The following is a 25,439-nucleotide window of genomic DNA, read 5'->3' as shown; positions in this document are numbered from 1 at the left end:
AGTCATAGATGTCCCAGATGTATGTTTGCCAGTTTATGGATGTCATTTCTCAAATGTAAAAGCAGAATATTTGGGGATAAGTTGCATGTGCATAATCTTCCTGCTGTGTAATTAAAGAATTTGGGGAGGCATTACTTTTAGTTTTAGTATATTGTAATTATTAGCTTTAATGTTGTTTTGTAGAGCAGTGTCACCTTTAGATAAACAGCATGTACTTAAAACAGAAGGCTACGTTTAGAAAAAGCTTTATTTTATTTTTATTTTTTTTTGTCACCCAGGTTGGAGTAGAGTGGCGAGATCTTGACTCACTGCAATCTCTGCCTCCAGGGTTCGAATGATTCTCCTGCCTCAGCCTCCTGAGTAGCTGGGATTACAGGCACCTGCCACCATGCCTGGCTACTTTTTGTATTTTTAGTAGAGACAGGGTTTCTCCATGTTGGCCAGGCTGGTCTCGAACTCCTGACCTCAAATGATCCACCTGCCTTGGCCTCCCAAAGTGCTGGAATTAAAGGCGTGAACCACTGTGTCCAGCTGCTTGATTTTTATTGGTATCTCTTACCATATACGTACATTTTTCATAATCAAATAATTTATAGAAGTCTGTTAGGAATATGATTCTGAATATTTGGCCTATTTTGCAGATATTACTTTTATTTTTCCATTTTTACTTTATTAATTTTACAAGCAATATGTGAAAATAATCTTCAGAAATTTTAAAAAATATTGTGAAAGAATATATTCAAAGGTATGAAGAATTGTACAGCTAAGACTTGTATTCTTGTATTCATATGTGAGTTTCTTGGCAGTGTTTTTCACAACTTTTTGACCATGAGCTGAAGAACTAACATTTTGTAGCACACCTCAGTTCATATATGCCTGTTATATGTTACTGAAACAAAAATTTGTATTCTTGCCATACCGCTTAGCAATTCAGTGTGCTCTTCAAGCCCACAGTGAACTTTTCCCTGATCACATCCGCTTTCCTCACCACCAAGTTACCTGACTCAGTTTCATGAAATTTGTGGATACATTTAATTAATATGCAGTATGCTATTATTTTGCACATTTTTCGACTTATGTAAATGGTTTCACACTGTGTACACTTATCTGTAACCTTTTTTAATGTCAGTGTTATATTTGAGATTTAGCCATGGTGATACAAGGCTTTTTGAATTTGTCTTTGTTTCCCCTTCTTGCCAACACTTAGTACTAGTAGTTAAAAATTTTTTTTTCCAGTATGTTGGGTGCAAAATGGAAGTAACTGTCGAGTTAAAAAGCACTTTCACTAATTACCAGTGAGACTGTGCATATTTTCATGCTTATTGGCCATAGATTTCTTCTGTGAATTGTTCATTCATATCTTTTTGCTTATTTTCTATTGGACTGGTTGTCTTTTTCTTATTAATTTCTACATTTAATTTTTGAAATGTCTTTGATTTTTATTTGTTGTTAATCTTGTGAGCATATCTTATGCATTTAATAAATAAATTATTTTTACAGTAGGGTATTACTATTCTTGATTCAACTATGCTAAGTGAAGAAGCTGTTTTTATAAATTAGTTTTAAAATCTTAGAATGGAGGGGAAGTTTCTAGGAAAGCAAAATGAGTAAAATCAGTAAGGTTCTTGAAGATTGCCAAGACACATGTAGCAGACTGCTGCCAGTACCATTTGGAAATTTGAGCATGTGACTTCTGTAAGCTTCCATTATAATTATATAAAACCGAAAATGCTTCTAATATGCTGTTATGTTTATTTTAGTTTTTAATATTTGCTTTTTTTGTGTGTGTGTGGTTTCTTCTTCTAAATTAGGTCCTCGATGGGCTTCCTGGAATATTGGTGTGTTTATTTGCATCAGATGTGCTGGAATTCATAGAAATCTTGGGGTTCATATATCCAGGGTCAAATCAGTCAACCTAGACCAATGGACAGCAGAACAGATACAGGTAAACATTACATTACCAAGAAATTATTTAAAATATTTAAAATGATTTCAAAAGATTTAACCCTTCTTACATCGAAGGATTAACACTGAAAAGTAATTTTGTATGTTGAAATGGCATATGCCACATATAAAATTGGAATATTTGAATTTTCAGTTCACAGATGTTTATTTCGTTTTGTGTCTATAGTAAAGTCAGTTTTTAATCTATACTTTCTAAAATGTTGATTTTAAAGTGTTTTTAAAATATTTCTTTTGTTGATAAAATTTGCCCGTATAATTCCATAGTTTTATTTTTTTATCAGTAGAAGGAGCCCGGGTAAAGATAAAGTAAAAAACCACCTCTAGCCTAAAAACAGACTTGAGTAATTTCCTTTCTGTTTTGAGATGTTCTTAGTTTTCAGACAAGGCCCAGGAGTTGTAAGACAACCCAGTGAACAAATGTTCTTATGACCAACCTTAAACTTATTTATGAGTGGTTTAACTCTGCTAGAGGTAGATTTGTAGTTTTAAAAGTTTGCCATTTCCCAATGTGACAGTCTTAAATTCTCAAAATCTTACTTTTTATCTTTAAGGTTGGCCACCATTGTAAAAATGATTACTTCTACTGGTCTTATTATGTAATTCACAGTGAAGTTACACCACTTATTTATGCCCTTTTGAAATTACTTTTAAGTCACTGCGAAGTGCTAAATACATAAAATATATGTGGTTGAGACTCAGTGACACACCTCAGAATCTTAACCCAATAGTTTACATGAATGGGGTGAAATAAGGGTAGAAAAACAGAATGGAGATATTCAGGCTATAAAGACAAGCATAATTTAGTTGGTTCCATCTTAAATTAGTTTTTGAGCTTTTCGCTGGCTAGAGCATAAAAGGAAATGCAGTCTCCTATGTACTTTCAAGATCCTTGAGGAGAAAACATACTAGTTATATCAAAGAAGCAGACCTTTTTAAACACTTCCTGTAAGGCAATGTTCTTAATATCTCTGTAGAATATGGTAACAGATGTCATGATGTTGTAAGTCTTTTTTTGTTTGTTTGAGACAGGGTCTTGCTATGTTGCCCAGGCTGGTCTCAAACTCTTGGGCTCAAGCGATTCTCCCATGTCAGCTTTCCAAGTACTTGTGACTACAGGCATGCACCACCATGTCCGGCTGATGTTGTAACTCCTTTTCAAGAAACTGTGAGGTGTAGCTTGACAGTTTAACTTGGTGTTTGTAATGGGTTATGGAGGTACAAAGCATTCATGACCGAAGTATCTTGCTTTTTTAATGGCTTATTTCAAACTAAGGATGAAAATGAGATCCTTCAACAGTTCAGTTATTCAGAAATATTTTTCTCAATTAGGTTGTTGAGAGGAAATGAATAGCAGATTATTTGAGATGGACAGCTATATAGCTTAGAGTAGAATTTTCTAATCAGAGGGCTGCAGTTCACTGGTTTTCTTTGGCATAGGTTACAAGCATATGGAAAAAATACTGGAATTTTTTTTTTTTTTTAACAATGTAAGGATTTTAAAAACAGTTATTAAATACTACATAATATTTGAAATTGTATTTGAACATCATTTGATTCCATTTGTCAACTTCTTGACAGGAATTGCTCTGTGTGGCCCCCCTGCTCTCACCATCTTTTTTTTTTTTCTTTTTGAGACGGAGTCTCACTCACGCTGTTGCTCAGGCTGGAATGCAGTGGTGGTGTGATGTCTGCTCGCTGCATCCTTTGTCTCTTGGATTCAAGCGATTCTCCTGCCTCAGCCTCCCAAGTAGCTGGGATTACAAGTGCGTGCCACCATGTGTTGCTAATTTTTGTATTTTTATTAGAGATGGGGTTTTGCCATGTTGACCAGGCTGGCTCGAACTCCTGACCTCAAGTGATCTGCCTGCCTTGGCCCCCCAAAGTGCTGGGACTACTGGCGTGAGTCACTGGACCTGGCCTCCTATGTTTCTTTTTAAAAAATTGAGGTAGGAAATCCTGGGTCGGGGTAGCCATGGCAGCTTGTGTCCTATCTGCTTGTGTCTGCCACCTGCCCTTGGCCATCGCACTGATGCCCCGGGTCCCATGCTGGCCACAGCCCACTGCTCAGCATTGCCTGTGCTCTGTGGGGACTCTGATGAGGCTGGGGCTTTGCATCTTACTCTGCAGCGGGCTTGGTGCTTGTGCAGGTGCTGGGTAGAGGTTACACAGTTGTGCTGCCAGTATAGTGACGTGTCCCCTTTGACGTTAGAGGGAATCAAAGACTGTCTTCTTTATATCTTGAAACTCTATGACAAGATTGACCCAGAGAAGCCCTCCGTGAATTCTTATTTTATGAAAGACCTGTGCTTTGACAGTTGAGACCAAGTAGAGAGTAAGCATGGTCATGGAAAATAAATTTGGGTTTGAAATTCCTGATATAGATGTGGAAAAGTTAATATGTCCACAACAAATTGTAGATTATATTGCAGATGAGAGAGATGTATATGAATAAAATATCAGACCCTTTTGCTTCACTGGGAGATGACTCAGATGATACTGGTGAGTGTCCGGAAGTGAGAATGCATTTTGGCATTATTGCTGACTTTGATAGAGTAATTCTGTTGGACCTGGATTTAAATTGTATAATTGTTTTACTCTGAAAATAAACCTATAAAACCATAAAAAGAAAAAAATTGAGGTATAATTACAGAGAGAACAGTTTACAGATCTCATTTAGTTTTATGAGTTTTGGCAAATGTCTGTATGATGTCATCAGTACCCCAATGAAGATAGAGCATTTCTGTCACATTAGAAAGTTCCTTCATGCCAATTTCCAGTCAAGTCCCCCAGGGGCATACACTACACTGATTTCTATCCCATTGGGTTAGTTTTGCTGTACATTAAAATGTCTGTCTTTTTGGAGGCTGTTATATTAACTTTGACGTTTAATTCAGATGAGCAAAAGTGATGATCACAATGTGATACAGTGTTCCATATTCATATGATCTTTTATAATAATTTATTTGATATAAAAAGTGCTTGATGCCGGGAGCAGTGGCTCACTCCTGTAATCTCAGAACTTTGGGTGGCCAAAGTGGGCAGATCACTTGGGGCCAAGAGTTTGAGAACAGCCTGGCCAACATTGTGAAGCTTGTCTCTACTAAAAATATGAAAATTAGCCGGGCGTGGTGACACACACCTGTAGTCCCAGCTACTCGGGAAGGTGATGTGAGAGAATCGCTTGAGCCTGGCAGGTGGAGCTTGCAGTAAGCCAAGATCCTGCCACTGCATTCTGTGCCCTGAGTGATAAAGTGAGACTCAGTCTAAAAAAAGAAGTGCTTGGGAGGTATTTATTTATGGAACTAAGAGAAATACTTTTACTGTACGTAGTTACATAGTTATACCCTTGTGTTTCTAATTTTCAAAGATGATAGTTTTGGCTAGCTCTATTTTCTAAAAAATACCTTTTATTAGTAAATGTGGAAACAGGATTTAATCTTCGAGCCGAGTCAAGCTGTTAAATAAAAATGTTCTTTGTGTGTATGTGTGTGTGTAATTCTGTAAAATGTAATTGCTAAGTTTTTCACAAGGTTACTTATAAACTGATGTTATATGTACCATATTTTTATCTGTTATTTATGTATACGTTATGTATTTCAGTTTTTAGAGCACAACAATATGTACAGCTGTTAGAATTGCTGTATGGTTATTTTTAAAAGAAAATAATTGTCTCCCAAAACTTACTTTGATTTTTAATAACATAGAAATAAAGTTACCTTAAAAAAGTCTTAAAAATTCTTTTAATGTGGTTCATGGTCAGATTAAATGTGTTTGGTCTTGGGTTTATTGTGAGGTACTTTTCAAATTTTTGGAAAGGACCAAGTTTTTCATACTTTCATAAATACTATAGCTTCCCCCCCCCGCCCCACCCAAGATATTATACTTTTGGGTGGAGTAAAGAATGGAATACCAGAATTAACTCTTGTTGTACAGCAATATCAACCAAATCCCTGTATATGCCATATGGAAACAGGAAACAAGGATTTATGAAATTGTTTCAATATGGGAATTTTGGCTATAGTGATAGTTATTATTTAGCATTTGTAAATATTAAGAGTAGTAGATGTCTTTGTTTTACTTTCAGCTTGACAAACTAAAATGGAAATAATGAGCCATTTGGAAAGAAAGTTAATGTCATTGTTCCAGTTAATCTTAAAAACTTGTATATTCTATGGTTCTTACTGTTTTCTCCCTTTTGCTTCTGTATTCTTAATTCTTTCCTTGCTTCTGCTGCTTTCTAGTTTCATTTCTCTGACATGTCCAGGGCTTTACCTTATTCCTGATTTCTCATCAGTGTCACTTCTCCATTTATTTTACACAGTGCATTCAGAGTAATTTTCCTAAAACGTTGCTTTGGTTATTTTACTTCCGTCCTAAGAAATTTGCATTGAGTCTTCTATGAGACTCATAAAAGTTTTTATTTTCATTAAACTGGTCTTCATGTTCCTCTGCCTTCTGGCTTCATCATTTGTCTTTGACCTTACTTCAGACGCTTTACAACAAATAGCTTTGGCTGTACCAGACAGCTGTTTCTGCTGAAACAATCTGATAGTGTGTTCTTTTGTTTTGTTTTGGTTCTGCTGTTGTCCGTGTTGGAAATGTAGTTTTTGTTTGTTTGCTTTTGTGATGGAGTTTTGCTCTGTCACCCAGGCTGGAGTGCAGTGTTGTGATCTCACCTCACTGCAACCTCCATCCCTGGGTTCAAGCGATTCTCCTGTTTCAGCCTCCCAAGTAGCTGGGACTACAGGCATGAGCCACCATGCCTGGCTAAATTTCTTTTTGGATTTTTAGTAGAGACAGGGTTTTGTCATGTTGGCCAGGCTGGTCTTGGACTCCTGACCTCAGGTGATCCACCCACCTTGGCCTCTCAAAGTGCTGGAATTACTGGCATGGACCACTGTGCTCAGCCGGAAATGTATTTTGCATATCCCTTCTGGCAAACCTTCCTATTCTTCCTATTCTTTAAAACCCAGCTTAAGTCTCTACTTTAATAAAAGCTTCTTCTGTATGTAGTATGTGCTCAATTATCTATGGCAAGTACCATATATTGTTACCTTTGCCTATGTCTAACTAAATTGTAAGTTTCCAGCAGTTTGAAAATTTATCATATGTGTCTTTGTAGTGCTTGTGGTGGCTTCCACTATGCTGGGAACACAGTATGCACTTGTTTTTTAATGGAATGTTGAGATGATTCTTTGGTTTGATTAAATTCTGAGATAATGCTTATTATCCTTAGCAATGAATGGGGAATGGAGAAAAAAGAATCATGCACTCCCCTTCCCATTTAGCCTGTATTTTTATGTAGTCTTTTTTTGTTTCTTGATAGCTGTCTTTTTCACCTTATGTTCCTGTTTCGCTTTAAAATTCCAAAAATACAGCAGCTTTAGGGGGGGTGACTTAAGCTAGCATATGAAAATTCCAAGGTAATATTGGAAATGCAGGTACTAGAAAGGCAGTATTTTTCAATATTTAAAACTGTCCAGAAATGAAATTGATTGCCTTGGAAGATAGGTTGGTTTACTGTTAACTGTAATGGTTTGTAAAGAGGCTAGACAACTACCTGGAAACATGTGGCCGGGATTTAAGCATTCAGTAGGCCGATGAGGAGTAGTTTAGATGACTCTGAAGTTTCTTCCATTGTTGAGAATGTTTTAGTTGTATACTCAGTCTTCTTTAGTTACCATAGCAGTTCCAAAAGCATTTTCATTTCTTGTTTTTGCATAAAAATTATATCATGGTTAGTGATGGTGATTCAGCTTTTACCAAAAGTGAAATTCAACCTCAGAGTAAAATATGTTAGCATTCTTACATAAGTCAAAAGAATGTGAAAAGATTCTCAGGTTAAATCTGTAAGACAGATTTTTTTTTCTGAATCTGGAAGAATTGTTTTTGAACACACGCTTTTGCTGTTTATATTTTCTATTAAGAAAAAAAAAAACAGTGGATACAGATTTCTATTATAACCTAGTTATTCCTAGAAAAACCTATGAGCTAACTGCATAGTCTTTAGCTTAACTTAGCAATACCTATGTCATAGTATTGACTTGCTTGTCTTAATTTAAACTTTTGACCTTTCCTAGAAAAAATTTCTTATGGAAGGCAAAATGAGGGGTTTTCATCAGTCTTCATAAGTAAGCTTTGCTATATTCTGTGGCCTCAACTTAAATTCTCAATCAGGCCAGATACAGAGTGAATAGGAAAAGAGTATTGGTAGATACCATAAATATTTTACTGTAGCTTAAAAAGCAACTAAAACGACAGGCACTACTTATGTTAGTGGTCATGTTGTCCCAATATTCAGTGGTAAAACTGAGATGTTTAGGATTATAAGAGGAGATGAAAGTGGCTAAGTACATTAAAGAAGTTTTCTGCTCTTTCACTCTCTGACATAGTTATTTCAAGTAAAGTTGGAATAAATTTTATTATTTAGAAGCACATTAATTTTTCAAATAAAATGACTTACAGTTCATTAAAGTACAATATTTGTATGGTACCTCTGCTGTCTTTAAAAAATAAAAATCTGGAACTGGAGAGAACCTAGTATATTGATAGGCAGTCGAAATTTAAATTTTACAGAAGATGTGCAAGTTTGTTTTACTTAGAGCGGATTCCAAGAATGTATTGCTTTGATCCTTTCTCTTAGGTGCTGTCTTAGCTATTGATGAGTAATTAGATTATCAGTTTATTGCAAAAAGTTTTCACGACACTATTTTTTAAGTCTGTGGATGAAGGTGAGATAAGTTTAGTATTTTCCATGTGAGTTCTGCAGAAGAGAAACATAAATAAAATATATAATTAAAATCAATTTTACCTGTTTTAATTTTTTTAAATGAGGCTAATCGAGATTTAAAATGATATAACTGGTTCACATTATCTTTTGTTGCACAGCAGTTGTGTAGATGTATCAGTTTTTATGCATACACTAGTAGCCACTGCAGATTTCCTTTGCTCGGTGTTTGATAAATCTTCTGTGCTTATGTGTTTAACTATATCTTTAAATATAAAGTGAGTTTCTTTTAGACCAAAAATACCTACATATGGTATGCTCCTTCAGTACGTAGTTTTATGTCTTTTTTTGTTTCAGTGAAGTTTTTTGAATTACAGTTTATTTATTTTTGAACTACAGTTTATTTTTAATATTCTTTTGTTTTAGTTTTCTTCTTCAGTGACTCCTCTTACCTGTATGTTGGATCTTTATTGCCTAACGGCAATATTTATCATTTGCTTTTGGATCCTTTTTATTACTTTTTTTAATTACAATTTTTTTCCTTCTTTTGCCTTTCCATTTCTCTTAGACTGTTATTTGTTGTCATGTTTCATTTTGTTTAATGTTTATTTCTGAAATGTTTTTTCTTTTATTTCTAATTTTTTCTTGATTCTGTCATTTTAATTCTGAATATTTCTTATTTTAAAATTTCAAATTTGCTTGTTCTATTTGTCCATGTCTTTAATTTTATGTGTTTTTTCATCACATACATGTCTTTTAGCTAGTTCTGAATTAGTAGATTACAGTTTTAATCTGTTTTTTTGGGCAGCTTTTTCTAGGTGTGGTTTCATTGTAAAGCTATTATTCTTACTCTTTTTTATATTAACTTTGTATGAGATTTTTATCTTGATTCTTTCTGTTGATCATTTTTATGTGGTATTAATTTTCCTTTACTTTTAGGAGGAAGTCCTATTCAAGATAGCTTTTTTAACTTCACATACCTCCCTCTTCTGTTGTTTTCATGAAATGTTTAAAAACGAGGGCATGACTGGGTGTGGTGGCTCACGCCTGTAATCCCAACACTTTGGGAGTCTGAGGCAGGTGGATCACCTGAGGTCAGGAGTTCGAACCAACCTGGCCAATATGGCAAAACCCCGTCTCTACTATAAATAGAAAAATTAGCAGGGCATGGTAGCACATGCCGGTAGTCCCAGCTACTTGGAAGACTCCGTCTCAAAAAAAAAAAAAAAAAAAAAGCAAGGCCATCTGTTCAGATGTTCCTGTTCTCTTCCCTTTTTGCACTTTCATCTGGACCATCTCCTTTTGTATTATCTCTTGTTATACCTGTCCTGCTCAATTTTGAGTCAATTCCCAGGTTTTTTCTTTTTGTCAGTTTGGGGCCCTATCCTGGAAGAGAAACTTCGTGGTCAGTTATGAGAGTTTTTAGGGGCTAGACTGTCTCTCCCCATTCTAAGCTTATTGCGGCCCATTCACACTTAATTGTTATTGGACTGTGTGTTAGTGTGTTTTCACACTGCTAATAAAGACATACCTGAGACTGGGTAATTTATAAAGAAAAAGAGGTTTAATGGACTTACAGTTCCATGTGGCTGGGGAGGACTCACAATCATGGTGGAAGCTGAAAGGCACATCTTACATTGTAGCAGATGAGAATGGGAGCTAAGTGAAAGGGGTTTCCCATTGTAAAACCATCGAATCTCATGAGGCTTACTACCAAGAGAACAACAGTTAAGGGGAAAACTTCCCCCATGATTCAGTTATTTCACACTGGGTCTTTCCCACAACAGATGGGAATTATGGGAGCTACAATTCAAGATGAAATTTGCCTGGGGACACAGCCAAACCATATCATTCCACCCTTGGCCACTCCCAAATCTCATGTCCTTACATTGCAAAACCAATCATGCCTTCCCAGCAGTCCCCCAAAGTCTAAACTCATTTCAGCATTAACTCAGAAGTTCATAGTCCAAAGTCTCATCCAAGACAAGGCAAGTCCCTTCCACCTATGAGCCTGTAAAATCAAAAGCAAGGTAGTTACTTCCTAGATATAATGGGGGTGCAGGCATTGGGCAAATACAGCTGTTCCAAGTGGAGAAATTGGCCAAAATGAAGGAGCCACAGGACTCATGCAAGTCGGAAATCCAGCAGGTCAGTCAAATCTTAAAGCTCGAAAATTATCTCCTTTGACTCTGTGTCTCACATGCAAGCCACACTGATGCAAGAGGTGGGTTCCTATGGCCTTGGGCAGCTCCACCCCTATGATTTTGCTCCTATGGCTTTGCACAGTATAGCCTCCCTCCTGGCTGATTTCACAGCCTGGTGTTGAGTGCCTGTGGCTTTTCCAGATACATGGTATAAGCTGTTGGTAGATCTTCCATTCTGGGGTCTGGAGGATGGTGACCCTCTTCTCATAGATCACTAGGCAGTGCCCCAGTGGGGACTCTGTGTAGGGGCTTGCACAACTCATTTTCTTTCCACGCTGCCCTAGCAGAGGTTCTCCATGAGGGCCCCACCCCTGCAACAAACTTCTGCTTGGACATCTAGGCATTTCCATACATCCTCTGAAATCTAGGCAGAGGTTCCCAAAAGTCAAATCTTGACTTCTGTGCACTCGCAGGCTCAACACCACAGGGAAGCTGCCAACCCTTGGGGCTTACACCCTCTGGAGCCATGGCCTGAGCTATACATTGGCACCTTTTAGCCACAGCTGGAGCAGCTGAGATGCAGGGCACCAAGTCCCTAGGCTGCACACAGCAGGGGGTCCTGGGCCTGGCCCACAACACCATTTCTTCCTTCTAGGCCCCTAGGCCTGTGATGGGAGGGACTGCCAGGAAGGTCTCTGACATGCCCTGAGGACATTTTCCCCATTGTCTTGGTCATTAATATTTGACTCCTTATTACTTATGCAAATTTCTGCAACCAGGTTGAATTTCTCCTCAGAAAATGGGTTTTTCTTTTCTATTGCATCATCAGACTGCAAATTTTCCAAACTTTTAGGCTCTGTTTCCGCTTTAAAATGGAATGGTTTTAACAGCACCCAAGTCACCTCTTGAATGCTTTGCTGCTTAGACATTTCTTCTGCCAGATACCCTAAGTCATCTCCCTCAAGTTCAAAGATTTACAAATCTCTAGGGCAGGGGCAAAATGCGGCCAGTCTCTTTCCTAAAACATCATGACAGTCACCTTTACTCCAGTTCCCAACAAGTTCCTCATCTCCATCTGAGACCACATCTGCCTGGATTTCATTGTCCATATCATTATCAGCATTTTGGTCAAAGCTATTCAAGTCTCTAGGAAGCTCCCAATGTTCCCACATTTTCCTGTCTTCTTCTGAGCCCTCCAGACTGTTTCAGCTGCTGCCTGTTCTCCAGTTCCAAAGTCACTTCCACATTTTTGGGTATCTTTACAGCAGCGCCCCACTCCCCGTACCAATTTACTGTCTTAGTCTGTTTTCACGCTGCTGATAAAGACGTAGGCAAGACTGGAGTAATTTATAAAGAAAAAGGTTTAATGGACTCACAGTTTCACATGCCTGGGGAGGCCTCACAATCATGCAGAAGGCAAAAGGCACATCTCGTGTGGTGGCAGACAGTAGAGAATGAGAGCCAAGTGAAAGAGGTTTCCCCTTATAAAATCATCAAATCTTGTGAGACATATTTATGACCTTGAGAACAGTAAGGGGAAAACTGCCCCCATGATTCAATCATCTCCCACTGTTTCTCTCCCACAACACGTGAGAATTATGGGAGCTACAATTCAAGATGAGATTTGGGTAGTGACGCAGCCAAGCCATATCAGACTGGGGAAAAATACTTTTCAACCTGTGCTTTTCTCAGATTGGTTCACTGTGATTTCCAGTTTATATATCTCTTGAATTTTTTTTTTTCCTCGGATCCATTGGACTCCCCATTAGTTGTAGGCATCAGGCAGGTTTAGTGTTCATTGTAGTGGTTTGTTCCTACCTGATGGCATTTTGAGGTTTGTGGGGATCATCAGTCACTTAATTTTGTTGTAACTGTCATCCATTGATTTTTAGTTTTTCTACCTAGGTCTTTCTGTTTTCTTTTTTCTGGGGAGATTCTGGGAACTTAGAAAGTTATCTCTGCTGTGATAGAATTTTTATGATAAGCAATATTTAATAGAATACAATTTTAGTTAAAGGTAATCTGGAGAACTCTGTGTTAGAGCATTATTTAATCTCTTAGGGGTTTGACCCTTGCATAAATTTTCATAGTGTCTTATAGAACCAGGTACATAATAAGCTTTCAGTACACAATTCTTGGTACACATTTATTCAATAAAACCGTAGGCCAAAAAGCCTTTTTTCTTACTTTGTGGGAGGATTTCTCATTATAATTCGATCAAGCTAACAACATTTCTCAAATTAGGTCCTCAGGTACATGCTTAACTTTTTAAGTTAATTGAGATTCAGTTGATGCTGAACCCTTGCTAGAATCATCAAATGTATCTTCAAAGAAGAGCAGAGAATAGGAGCAGCCTCTAGCACAGGGTTTTTGTATTGCCTGCATGTGAAGATTGAGGTAAAGAGAGAAATATGATACTGTCTATAACAAAATTTAATCTGTGAAGTTTCATAAGAGATTTGCATTTTAAACAATCCGTTTGGAAAAAAGTACACAAATTTTTAATTTGAATGTGCAAGATTGTGCCCTATAGTTTCTTCTTCCTCTTGATTTGTTAACAATTTTTAAGGTTGAACTTTAAATAAGATCAGTAATATTAATAGTTTTTTTGAAAATGTCATATTTTAGAATTTTCTCTTACATGTAGGTGATTATCACTATGTCAACGGAGTGAGCAAAATTGTTAAGATGTTACTTAGTGGAAGATTTTCATTTAACTCCCAATTCTTTTTTTTTTTTGTTCAAGTTCTAGGGTACATGTGCACAACCTGCAGGTTTGTTACACAGGTATACACATGCCATGTTGGTTTGCTGTACCCATGAACTTGTTGTCATTTACATTAGGTATTTCTCCTAATGCTAACCCTCCCCAGCTCCCCACCCCCGACAGGCCCCGGTGTGTGATGTTCCCCACCCTGTGTCCAAGTGATCTCATTGTTCAGTTTCCACCTATGAGTGAGAACATGCGGTGTTTGGTTTTCTGTCCTTACGATAGTTTGCTGAGAGTGATGGTTTCTGGCTTCATCCATGTCCGTACAAGGGACATGAACTCATCCTTTCTTATGGCTACATAGTATTCCATGGTGTATATGTGCCACATTTTCTTAATCCAGTCTATCATTGATGGACATTTGGGTTGATTCTAAGTCTTTGTTATTATGAATAGTGTCACAGTAAACATACGTGTGCATGTGTCTTTATAGTAGCATGATTTATAATCCTTTGGGTATATAGTAGCATGATTTATATACCCAGTAATGGGATGGCTGGGTCAAATGGTATTTCTAGTTCTAGATCCTTGAGGAATCGCCACACTGTCTTCCACAATGGTTGAACTAATTTACACTCCCACCAACAGTGTAAAAGTCTTCCTATTTTTCCACATCCTCTCCAGCATCTGTTGTTTCCTGACTTTTTAATGATCCCCATTCTAACTGGTATGAGATGGTATCTCATTGTGGTTTTGATTTGCATTTCTCTGATGGGCAGTGATGATGCGCATTTTTTCATGTGTCTGTTGGCTGCATAGATGTCTTCTTTTGAAAAGTGTCTGTTCATATCCTTTGCCCACTTTTTGATGGAGTTGTTTTTTTCTTGTAAATTTGTTTGAGTTCTTTGTAGATTTTGGCTATTAGCCCTTTGTCAGATGAGTAGATTGTAAAAATTTTCTCCCATTCTGTAGGTTTCCTGTTCACTCTGATGGTAGTTTCTTTTGCCATGCAGAAACTCTTTAGTTTAATTAGATCCTATTTGCAATTTTGGCTTTTGTTACCATTGCTTTTGATGTTTTAGTCATGAAGTCCTTGCCCATGTCTATGTCCTGAATGGTATTGCCTAGGTTTTCTTCTAGGGTTTTTATGGTTTTAGGTGTAACATTTAAGTTTTTAATCCATCTTGAATTAATTTTTGTATAAGGTGTAAGGAAGGGATCCAGTTTCAGCTTTCTACATATGGCTAGCCAGTTTTCCCAGCACCATTTATGAAGTAGGGAATCCTTTCCCCATTTCTTGTTTTTGTCAGGTTTGTCGAAGATCAGATGGTTGTAGATGTGTGGTGTTATTTCTGAGGCCTCTGTTCTGTTCCATTGGTCTATATTATCTGTTTTGGTACCAGCACCATGCTGTTTTGGTTACTGTAGCCTTGTAGTATAAAGTCAGGTAGTGTGATGCCTCCAGCCTTTGTTCTTTTTGTTTAGGATTGTCTTGGCAATGTGGGCTCTTTTTTGGTTCCATATGAACTTTAAAGCAGTTTTTTCCAATTCTGTGAAGAAAGTCATTGGTAGCTTGATGGGAATGGCATTGAGTCTATAAATTACGTTGGGCAGTATGGCCATGATTCTTCCTATCCATGAGCATGGAGTGTTCTTCCATTTGTTTGTGTCCTCTTTTATTTCGTTGAACAGTGGTTTGTAGTTCTCCTTGAAGAGGTCCTTCACATCCCTTGTAAGTTGGATTCCTAGGTTTTTTATTCTCTTTGTAGCAGTTGTGATTGGGAATTGACTCATGATTTGGTGCTCTGTCATTGTTGTGTAGGAATGCTTGTGATTTTTGCACATTGATTTTGTATCCTGAGACATTGCTGAAGTTGCTTATCAGCTTAAGGAGATTTGGGGCTGAGACGATGGGATTTTCTAAATATACAGTCATGTCATCAGCAAACAGGGACAATTTGACTTCCTTTCTTCCTAATTGAATACCCTTTATTTCTTTCTCTTGTCTGATTACCATGGCCAGAACTTCCATCACTAGGTTGAACAGGAGTGGTGAGAGAGGGCATTCTTGTCTTGTGCCGGTTTTCATAGGGAATGCTTCCAGGTTTTGCCCATTCAGTATGATATTGGCTGTGGATTTGTCATAAATAGCTCTTATCATTTTGAGATATGTTCCATCAATACCGAATTTATTGAGAGTTTTTAGCATGAAGGGCTGTTGAATTTTGTCGAAGGCCTTTTCTACATCTATTGAGATAATCATGTGGTTTTTGTCATTGGTTCTGTTTATATGATGGATTACGTTTATTGATTTGTGTATGTTGAACCAGCTTTGCATCCCAGGGTTGAAGCCGACTTGATCATGGTGGATAAGCTTTTTGATGTGCTGCTGTATTCGGTTTTCCAGTATTTTATTGAAGATTTTCGCATAGATGTTCATCAGGGATATTGGTCTAAAATTCTCTCTTTTTGTTGTGTCTCTCTGCCTGGCTTTGGTATCAGGATGATGTTGGCCTCATAAAATGAGTTAGGGAGGATCCCCTCTTTTTTTTGATTGGAATAGTTTCAGAAGGAGTGGTACCAGCTCCTCTTTGTACCTCTGGTAGAATTTGGCTGTGAATCTGTCTGGTCCTGGACTCTTTTTGGTTGGTAGGCTATTAATTATTGCCTCAGTTTCAGAGCTTGATTTAACTCTTAATTCTAAACTCCCTAATTTAGGTAGAACTGAGAGAGAATAAATAATAAGTTATTTGAGGATAAAGGCTTAAGTCCCCCTGTAGAGTACAGGAAGTTGTTATGGGTGTTGAATGAATACATGTACGTATGGATCATCTAGAAACATAATTATTAATTTTATTGCACATAATATTTTAGATGTGTATTCACTTTCTTTCCTGCTTTGTGTGAATATAATGATGATAGAAGATAGCATGCATAGTTAAAATAATGTCCTGGGACTGTAGAATTGGGTTCTGCTTCTGGCTCTGTTAACTAATTGGTGGGTGATCTTCAGCACATCAAAAAAGTGGCTTTTTTTTTTTGTATTGTATTATCTGGTCATATGGTAGGTTTTAATATTTTTTAAATGTATCACTGTTATTTTTATAGTAACCTTTATTTGTTTATTAATCAGTGAATGCATATCACAGTGTGCTGAGGGCCTTTCTGGTAGAAAGGTGGAGAAAGCATGTCATGTTTGAGTAAGTTCTTTGACCAGACTGCTAGGTGCAGTTATATATGTGTCATTGGAGGTAATGGTGAAGGTTACAGCCAGTGACTGGTTTGGTGCTGATCTTATGAGTGATAGTAGGGAGAGAGTAGGGAGCTCTTAAAATATTCCCGCAGTAGCCTAGGCATTAGATGACTAGATCCTGAATTAAGGTAATGGCAGTGGACTTGATAAACAGGAGATGCCTACAAAGAATATATTGAGGAGTTAGAATAACCAAGACTTTTGGCAGAAGAGGGGAGAGTCCAGGATGATTCCTGAGCTGGGCCTTAAGCACCCAGAGCGAAAGTGGATAGTTTATACCTGGACTTTAAATGATATGGATATTATATTAAGTAGAGACGACAGAAGAGTGTAATGTGAAGCTTTTCCAATTTTGTCATAACAGTGTTTAATTGCATTGCTTACAAAAAAGAAAACATTCTCTCAGTTTGTAGTAATTAGCAAATGCTGCAACAGATAAATCAGTATCTGAGAATATCTAGAAATTGTGAAAAGTATGGAAACTGCTGCCTCTAATTCCATGTCATCATTAAAAAATTTGAATTGTGTGATTTATTCTTTGAAAAAATAATTAAAACAGAGAATAACTTCCCCTAAAAAACAATTTTATGAAACTGAAGGAATGGACTCTGTATTAAATATTTCCAAAGAGTTCCTGAGACCAAAAACGGTGGCCCTTCTTTTCCAGCAGCTGGAATCCAAAAAATCTTGAAACCAGTCCTGAAAGGCTTGCTCCTATGCAAGAAATCCTGGTGGCTTTTGAGAGGAAGATAGAAAAATTTCTGGAAAATTTCAAGTAGTAGTAGAGGTGAGTTACTGCCATGAAGAATTTATCCAGGGACTAAAAATATTCATTTATCTTTATAAAAATTTTTAAAAAAATATACATTCAGCTGAAAATAAGATTTTCAGTTGAAAATCCTAGTGTTTGTGTTTTAAAGCTTTTAATGACTAGAAAATAATAGAGCAAGTAGTTTCCCCACTCCCACAGAAATACATTAAAAATTTAAAGTTTTAATCATCAGCAACAGTGATGTTTCTATAAGATGATGATGATACTGGAAAAATGCATGGTCAATAAATGCCATATTTATGCTTTGAATGTATTTTGAGTGTAAGATCTGCTTGGATGAGATTTTTAAAAATATATATTCATGATCTTTTTGATTTCTCAGAAGACTTTGTTCTCCTTAGTAAAAGTCTCCTTTTTCTGATTCAGGTACTGCTTGGATACCCTATTTAAGCTCCCTCTAGATAGTATTTTATTTAGAAACAATGCAGGATTACTATAGTCCCCTCTAATTATTTTATTCAGTTCTTGGGAATAGAAAATATGTGGACATGGTACAAACTTTAAAGGGTACAAAAGTGCAGTGAATATTCTCCCTCCCACTTCTGTCTCTGCCATTCAGTTGCCCTCCATAGAAGTAATCATGTTTATCAGTTTCTTGTATATTTTTCCTCAAATATTTTATGCATATATATACATAGACTTACAGTTGGCATACATTTTTATATCCTTACAAAAATCTTTTGACCCGTAGGTAGGACTCTTCTTTCTCTCAATCAGTTCCTCAGAAAATGGAGTAGAAGAAAATTCGTGTCTTAGTTTGTTCTCACACTGCTATAAAAATGCCACCTGAGATTGGGCAATTTATAAGGAAAGGAGGTGTAATTGACTCAGTTCCTCATGGCTGGGAGGCCCCAGGAAACTTACAATTACGACGGAAGACGAGGGGAAAGCAAGGCACATCTTATATGGCAGCAGGAGAGAGAGAAGCATGCGGGGGAAGCTGCCATTTTTAAAACCATCAGATCTCATGAGAACTGCCTATTATGAGAACAGCTTGGGGAACAGATCCCCATGATTCAGTCACCCCCCACCAAGTCCCTTCCCAACACATGACTTGTGGGTATTATGAGATGAGATTTGGGTGGGGACACAAAACCAAACCATATCTAGTTGGGTAGGAAACTATTTTAAATAGTTATTAGATTAATTTTCTTCCTCCAGATTAAACATAGGCATGTAGCATCCTTCTGTTAAACATTGATATTTAAGATTTGACTGATTATTTTAACATTTTGCAGTTTTGCCATTGAGAATTTAGAAGATCTAATTGCAACTTAATTGTAACCTAATCGGTTGCAATATCTGCTTCTCTATTATTTTTTCCCCCACTTAGCTCATTTTTAAAAAACAATCAGTAAACTTCCAAGGGCAAGTCAGTACACACATACAAATTTGTGAAAACTATGCAGATAGCTTCCTGAAACAATATATTAGAATGAATTTTAGTTTTACTATTAATGTCTGTTGCTCAGGTACTTCTTAGCATCTGAGGGACGAAGTACAGGGGTAAGAAGAAGATACTGAGAAAAAGGGAGATGTACAAAGAAGGAAAGTCCAAGAAGCCACATTTATGAGGCTTAGCCACTGAGCGTGGAATAGACTGTATTTGGCTGTAGTTGGTCTAGGACAAATAGAAGCCATACTTTGAAGTAGATTCTTCACTTAGAGACCTCTGGTTTCCAAGATTTTGGAAGATTAAAACAAAATATTTGACAAGTCTTCTTTTCAGGGGAATGAATTATTAATTTGGAATTTCAGGTGGTATGTCATTTATTTTGCCTTTTATTATATTTAATTATTGTTTCCTGATCCTGACAATGACGTAAACTTGGGCACATTTTGTTTTATCTGTTCCTACTCTTTATCTTCACACATTTGTTTCAAGATTCTGTTTTCGGTAAAACTGTTGTGTGCTGCTTAATTGCCATTTGTCACTGGAGATGCCCTGTTGACATGAAACAGTGATTTTTTTTTTTTTTTTAACATTTACGGTACTGTTAAAAATGAATGAAATCTCCTATTACATTTGCTTGCCTACTCATTGATTCTGCCTACTTTCTTTTTATCTATTCCCATGTTTTGTTATATGTGTTACTTTTTGTATGTTTTAGTTTATTAAATTAGACAAATGTGATAAGCAAATGTCAGTTAAAATTTTAAATTGACAGCCCAAATTCTCTTCAGTCTCTGTAAAACATAAATGACTTAAAATTGTTTTAGAATAGAGGTTTTGCTGTTTTAATGCTAAAACTGGGGTTGGGTAAAATGTTTTGTACTTAGGAAGTTTCACAAATAGAAATGTTTCATATACATTAGATTATGACGACAATATGTTAGGCAGTAGATGAATTTCAGCAATTCAAAAAATATTTGAAAATATTGACTTTCAAGTGATGTGATGCTTTGGGCTGGTGATGTGTTGTATGTACTAGGTTATGTGGGGAAACTAAAAACACATTGATTATTGATTGATGAGGGCAAAATACTTTTAATAGTAGGGTTTAGGATTCTTAAATGGTTTATTACACTATTTCCAGGTGAAGCTTTCCTTTGTAATTATAAGGGTGGTAAGTTTGGATGAAGATCCAATTGGATGAAGTCAATTAAAAAAGTGCGGTACAAAATTCATCATTCTGGGAACATATGTTAAATGAGAACAGACTGAATTTAATGGGAAAAGTAAATAACAGTAGTTTAAAAAATATGTTCAGTTGGCAGGGTGCGATGGCTCATGCCTGTAATCCCAGCACTTTGGGAGGCCCAGGCGGGCAGATCATCTGAGGTCAGGAGTTTGAGACCAGCCCAGCCAATATGGTGAAACTTTGTCTCTACGAAAAATACAAAAATTAGCTGGGCATGGTGGCACACATCTGTAATCCCAGCTACTTGGGAGGCTGAGGCAGGAGAATCACTTGAACCCAGGAGATGGTGGTTGCAGTGAGCCAAGATTGTGCCACTGCACTCAAGCCTGGGTGACAGAGTGAGACTCTGTCTTAGAAAAAATAAATAAAAATAAAAATACGTTCAGTCTACTGGCATTTATCTTAACTATGAAGTACATGTTCACTTATTCCTCAGTGTATTAGTATATTTTTCTTAAACATGAATGTTGAGTTTGTATTTAACAGAGTCTTACAATCATTTCTTACTTTGTCAAGAATGTCAATACATTTTCTCCTCACTGGATGCTTGACTTGTTTTTTAAATCTTCATTTTGAAATGAAGTATAGTTTAACAAGTAAATAAATGTCTACTTAAAAATATTTTTAAAATAAATTTAATAGAAACTTTAACTTAAGTAATTCAGAGTCCTCCCCTTTCTTTTTTCATACTTGAAGTGTGAGATAAAGAGAAAAAACATACTGACAGGGAATGATGCGACTTCTCTAAAGCCGAAGAATTTTCAAAATTACTAAGATCTTTGAATTTTTAGTGGTTTATTTGATAGCCTTACAATTATCCCTCCTATTGGACAAGTGAAAGCAAGTTTAGAAAACGTAAGTGTTTCAAAATGATGTTAAGTACTAAGTATTAAAATAGTACTTAGGATCTGGCTTGATTCATAGGAACTGGATGGTAGAGGTTCAGATAGCTAGTTTATTACCCATAATTTAAAATAATTTAAAAAATAGAGCTTAGTTTTTCTTTTAGACAAAGTATATGTCATCCCCTCCACACTCCCCATTTTTTTTGCAGCCAGTCTGCTTGACTTAGCTTTGGAAAACTGAAAAATTAATTGCCAAAGAATAAGTAGAAGCATTTTTGGTGAGAGAACCAAAAGAAAAGGAATAATGTTTTAACAACAGGAATGATGTTTTAATAATAGAGGTAACACTTATAGCATCTTCTGTCATGTTGTAAAATTTCCTAGATACTTATTTTGACTAGCTGCTGCATGGTGGTATGGATTGGGAGTGAAGGAACTGGATCTTAGTCTCAGCCATCTCAGTGATGCATTATATTACCCAGTAGAATAATCATACAACCTTTTTGTGCCTCAGTTTCCTCTCTGTAAAATGAAAACCAGACCTCTAAAACAAAGAGCCTGCTGTTAGTAAACCCTGCAGCACATAGTCCCAGTTCCACTGGATGAAGCTTGAAATATAAAAATCATTAATGGGTGATGTTGGTTCTATTGCGAGTTGAATTATGGAGACTGATAGAATCTTAGGCCTGTTACTTAACATCTTTACAGATTCTGTTTCTTTTCTTGTAAAATTAGGATAATAATGCCTATCTCATGGTTGTTTTGAAATTTAAAATTGCAAATACAGGTAAAGTGTTGAGGCTAATGCTTGTCACTGTAGCTATTATGCTATTTTAATTATTTTTTTTTCTGCTAGTTACTGGGCAGAGTTTACTCTTCAGGGCCTTGAGTCCTTGAGGACAGCTAGTTTGCACCATATTCTTTATCACCTCCCAAAAACATTAGCTCCTGTTGTTTTATTCCCCTGCCCTCTCATTTCCAAATTGCCCAACCTTTCATTTTCACTGGTTCTTCCACTGCTCCCCTACCTTCCACCCTTTTCTAGTCTACTTTTTGGAAACCTAGAAACTAAGCTTACCAATGTATTTTTTTATAGTCACCAAATGATCTCTGTACATCTGTGATGTCATTGAATTCTTGTTTCCCCAAATCCCAACTAACAAACCCATGCATGCACCTTTACCCAGTCACTTTTTGGCAGCGATCTCCTATAGAAATGACTCATTATTTCACATCACCTCTACCTTTCAGATTTTAGTGTTACTATCTATTTGGGATAACATCACTAGAACAATGTTTAATAGTTTGGTGTAATGTACATGTCTGCCTTGTTCCTAATTATTTTTTATTTTCCCCCTAAGATATTAATGAGCTACATTAAATAAATGTGTACAGTCATAGTCATTGAATATAAGATACTGCTGATTGTAAGAAGCACATCTGCTTTATGGACTAATAAGAAAAAAATACCAATTATTAGACACCATCAATTGTGAGATGCATTCCTAATTCAAAGACGTTAAAATGTGAAAAAATGTAAATGAGGATTGATGAGATATAGTATAGTATTTTTAATCTTATTAACTTTTCTGTTAAAATTTCTATATATTCTTGCTTGCTTGATAGAAACTTTTCAAATTTTCTTACTTTTGCAGTCTCAGTGAACTGTATCTGAATTACTTTTCGCTTCATTGCAGACTAAGAGACATTTTTACTTGGTCTAGTTCTTTCCAAATGTTTAATGTTTTTATGATTATATAACTTGATCATCTTCTGTTTACAAATTCCCATCACAGCACAAAGATGCAACATCTTTTGAGTGCTTGAGATGGAAAACATTTTTTTTCGATTTTCAGGAAGGGTGAGCTATACTGATATTTTCTCAGCTCCTCTCTCCACACACAGAATTACATATTAACTCTTCTTATGCTAACTTCATGCTGGTACCACTGTGATGTCATAGAACCCTCTGACTTTATACTGTTTACCTTTTTAATTTTTTTATTTTACACATTTTTGAAGCTTATGTTTATTCTGCCTTCTATGTCATCTTAGAGCTTAATGATAAAGCCTCCCCACTTTTTTATCTATTTTTCTCCCCTCTCCATTACTTCACTTTCTCATTATCTCTAGAGGAAAGACTTAGAAATGTAGTTTACTCTGAGAGAATACTTACATTGAGATGAGGAAGAATAGATAACCTAGAGGTGATTGTATATTGGAATTTAGTGCACTTTAAAACTCTTGGGAGAAGAGTCGCTGTATTTTTTGTTTGAAGAAAGATAGTTCTGTGTACACTTGAGGGCTGCAACTCAAGGCAGATGTCAGGTAACCTGTTAAATCTGGATTGTCATCTCAAGGACATAGGGGTGTGTGTCTGGGAAATCAGAAAGAAAAAGAAATTAAGAAAACTGATCTCTCTACCAGTTAAAACATTTTAAGGAACTCAAGTTCTATGTAAATGATGTAATATAATATTATAATGTTCGTAAATCTTATACTTAGTTTCTAAAAAGAATCTCAAGGAAGTACTGTTTGGTTAGTCATTCCTCATAGACGACACTGAAACTTAATTAAACTGGTTTAAATGATTATCAAATTGTTTTGTGCTTACTGAGTAATGGTTCTTACCATTGGAATTCACAGATTTTTAGGGAGGAGGTTCTATGAACTGAACTTATATGTAAAGTTTGGGCATTAGGCACAATTTATTAGTGGGGTTTTGTAGGGAAACTCCTCAAAGGGATTATTATTAATAACTCAAAAGAAATTAATACATTTCTGCAGAGTTCTAGGTCAGCACTGTTTCTCTTTTATCTGGACTTCATTGTGATCTTAATTGTAAATAAGTAGAATCCCAGGGTATTTCAAAGCTCAAAACAAAGAAAACTTGTCAGCCCTGGAAATGGGAGCATTGTTCAAGTGGTGCACTAAAAAAAAAATGGCAATACTGCCTGCAAACTACCAGGGAATTCACTTTTAGGAAGTAGTAAGTGTACTGTTTTCACAAAAAAAAGACATTTAGAAGATTATGGACTATGGATCAACATATGTTGGTAAATGTGAAGGATTAAAAATATGCTTCTATTTTAACTTGGGTGATTAATTTCATAGTTGTGATTTAAAGTATATTTCTAAGGAGAATTTATATTGGAAATAATAAATTATTTGGTATTTGTGTATATGTGTATATGTGTATGTATGTGCAGGAATCACTTTTTAATGTTCATGTGAGTAATGAAAATACTTTTTTTTATTATAGTGCATGCAAGATATGGGAAATACTAAAGCAAGACTACTCTATGAAGCCAATCTTCCAGAGAACTTTCGGAGACCACAGACAGATCAGTATCCTTTAAAACTTACTTGTTTTGAGTTTAAAAAAACGTCAACTCATTTTTACAGTTCACATTTTATCCGTTAGTATTTAGGAAGATGTGAACTTTATCACACTATTGTTCATTAAAGGTAGATATTGACTTGCTGTGAGCTGTGCTTTGTATATAGTAGGTTTTTAGTAGGAATTTGGTACACAGATTACATAATTACATAAAAATATATGATACATATGGTATTTAGAAGTAATTAGAGACCCCTGAATCACAATGATGATTTAACTTACAATTTTTCCACTTCATGATGGTGAGAAAGCAGTATGCGTTTGGTAGAAACTGTACTTTGAGTACTAGTGTAGCCATTCTGTTTTCACATTCAGTACAGTATTCAATAAATTACATGAGATATTCAATACTTTATTAAAAATATGCTTTGTGTTAGATGATTTTGCTCAACCGTAGGCTAATGTTAGTGTTCTGAGCACGTTTAATGTAGGCTAGGATTGGCTATGTTTGGTAGGTCAGGTGTATTAAATGCATTTTTGACTTAAAATACATTCAGCTTAGGATGGGTTTACTGGAGCCTAACCCATTGTAAGTTGAGGGGCATCTCTGTTACTAAGTGTAAAATGTTATGACTGATTCTTCTTGACTGTTCTCCATCTCTCGATTAGAAAGTATATGTTGTTTATTATTTTAGACTGTTATTAGAGACTTGATTTGTAACTATCCTGAGTATTTTAGAAATCATTTCCATATAATCTTTGATTACCTTTATATAGGAGTTATATTTGTGTGAGGCCTTGTGGCATTTAGAAGACAAACTACATAGTATAAATTCTGAGTAATTTACGCTACTGACACTCTGTTGTAGGTTGCACAACTATGTTTGCTTTATGAATCCACCTTTATGAGTGGATAGAATAGTTTCCCACATAATCTGCCTTTATGAGTGGATAGAATAGTTTCCCATGAAAACATTTTAA

At 36.1% G+C, this 25,439-nt stretch overlaps 1 protein-coding gene across 5 annotated transcripts in view; it reads left to right on the top strand.

Moving 5' to 3' along the window:
- The window catches only part of SMAP1 (small ArfGAP 1), a 186,922-nt gene that overhangs the window by 62,505 nt on the left and 98,978 nt on the right, over nucleotides 1-25,439 (top strand). For 4 of the 5 annotated variants that reach the window (XM_077999773.1, XM_015136675.3, XM_015136674.3 and 1 more), the window contains exons 2-3: nucleotides 1,812-1,945; nucleotides 24,381-24,466. In XM_077999773.1, the coding sequence (XP_077855899.1) occupies nucleotides 1,812-1,945; nucleotides 24,381-24,466 (220 nt within the window). The remainder of the gene's footprint in view (nucleotides 1-1,811; nucleotides 1,946-24,380; nucleotides 24,467-25,439) is intronic. The other variant, XM_015136676.3, reaches the window with a different exon arrangement.

Source organism: Macaca mulatta, chromosome 4, assembly GCF_049350105.2.
Source record: "Macaca mulatta isolate MMU2019108-1 chromosome 4, T2T-MMU8v2.0, whole genome shotgun sequence".
NCBI classification, from domain to species: Eukaryota; Metazoa; Chordata; class Mammalia; order Primates; family Cercopithecidae; genus Macaca; species Macaca mulatta.
The sequence above is the reverse complement of the archived record's forward strand: the minus strand, read 5'-3'. Positions and strand labels throughout refer to the sequence as shown.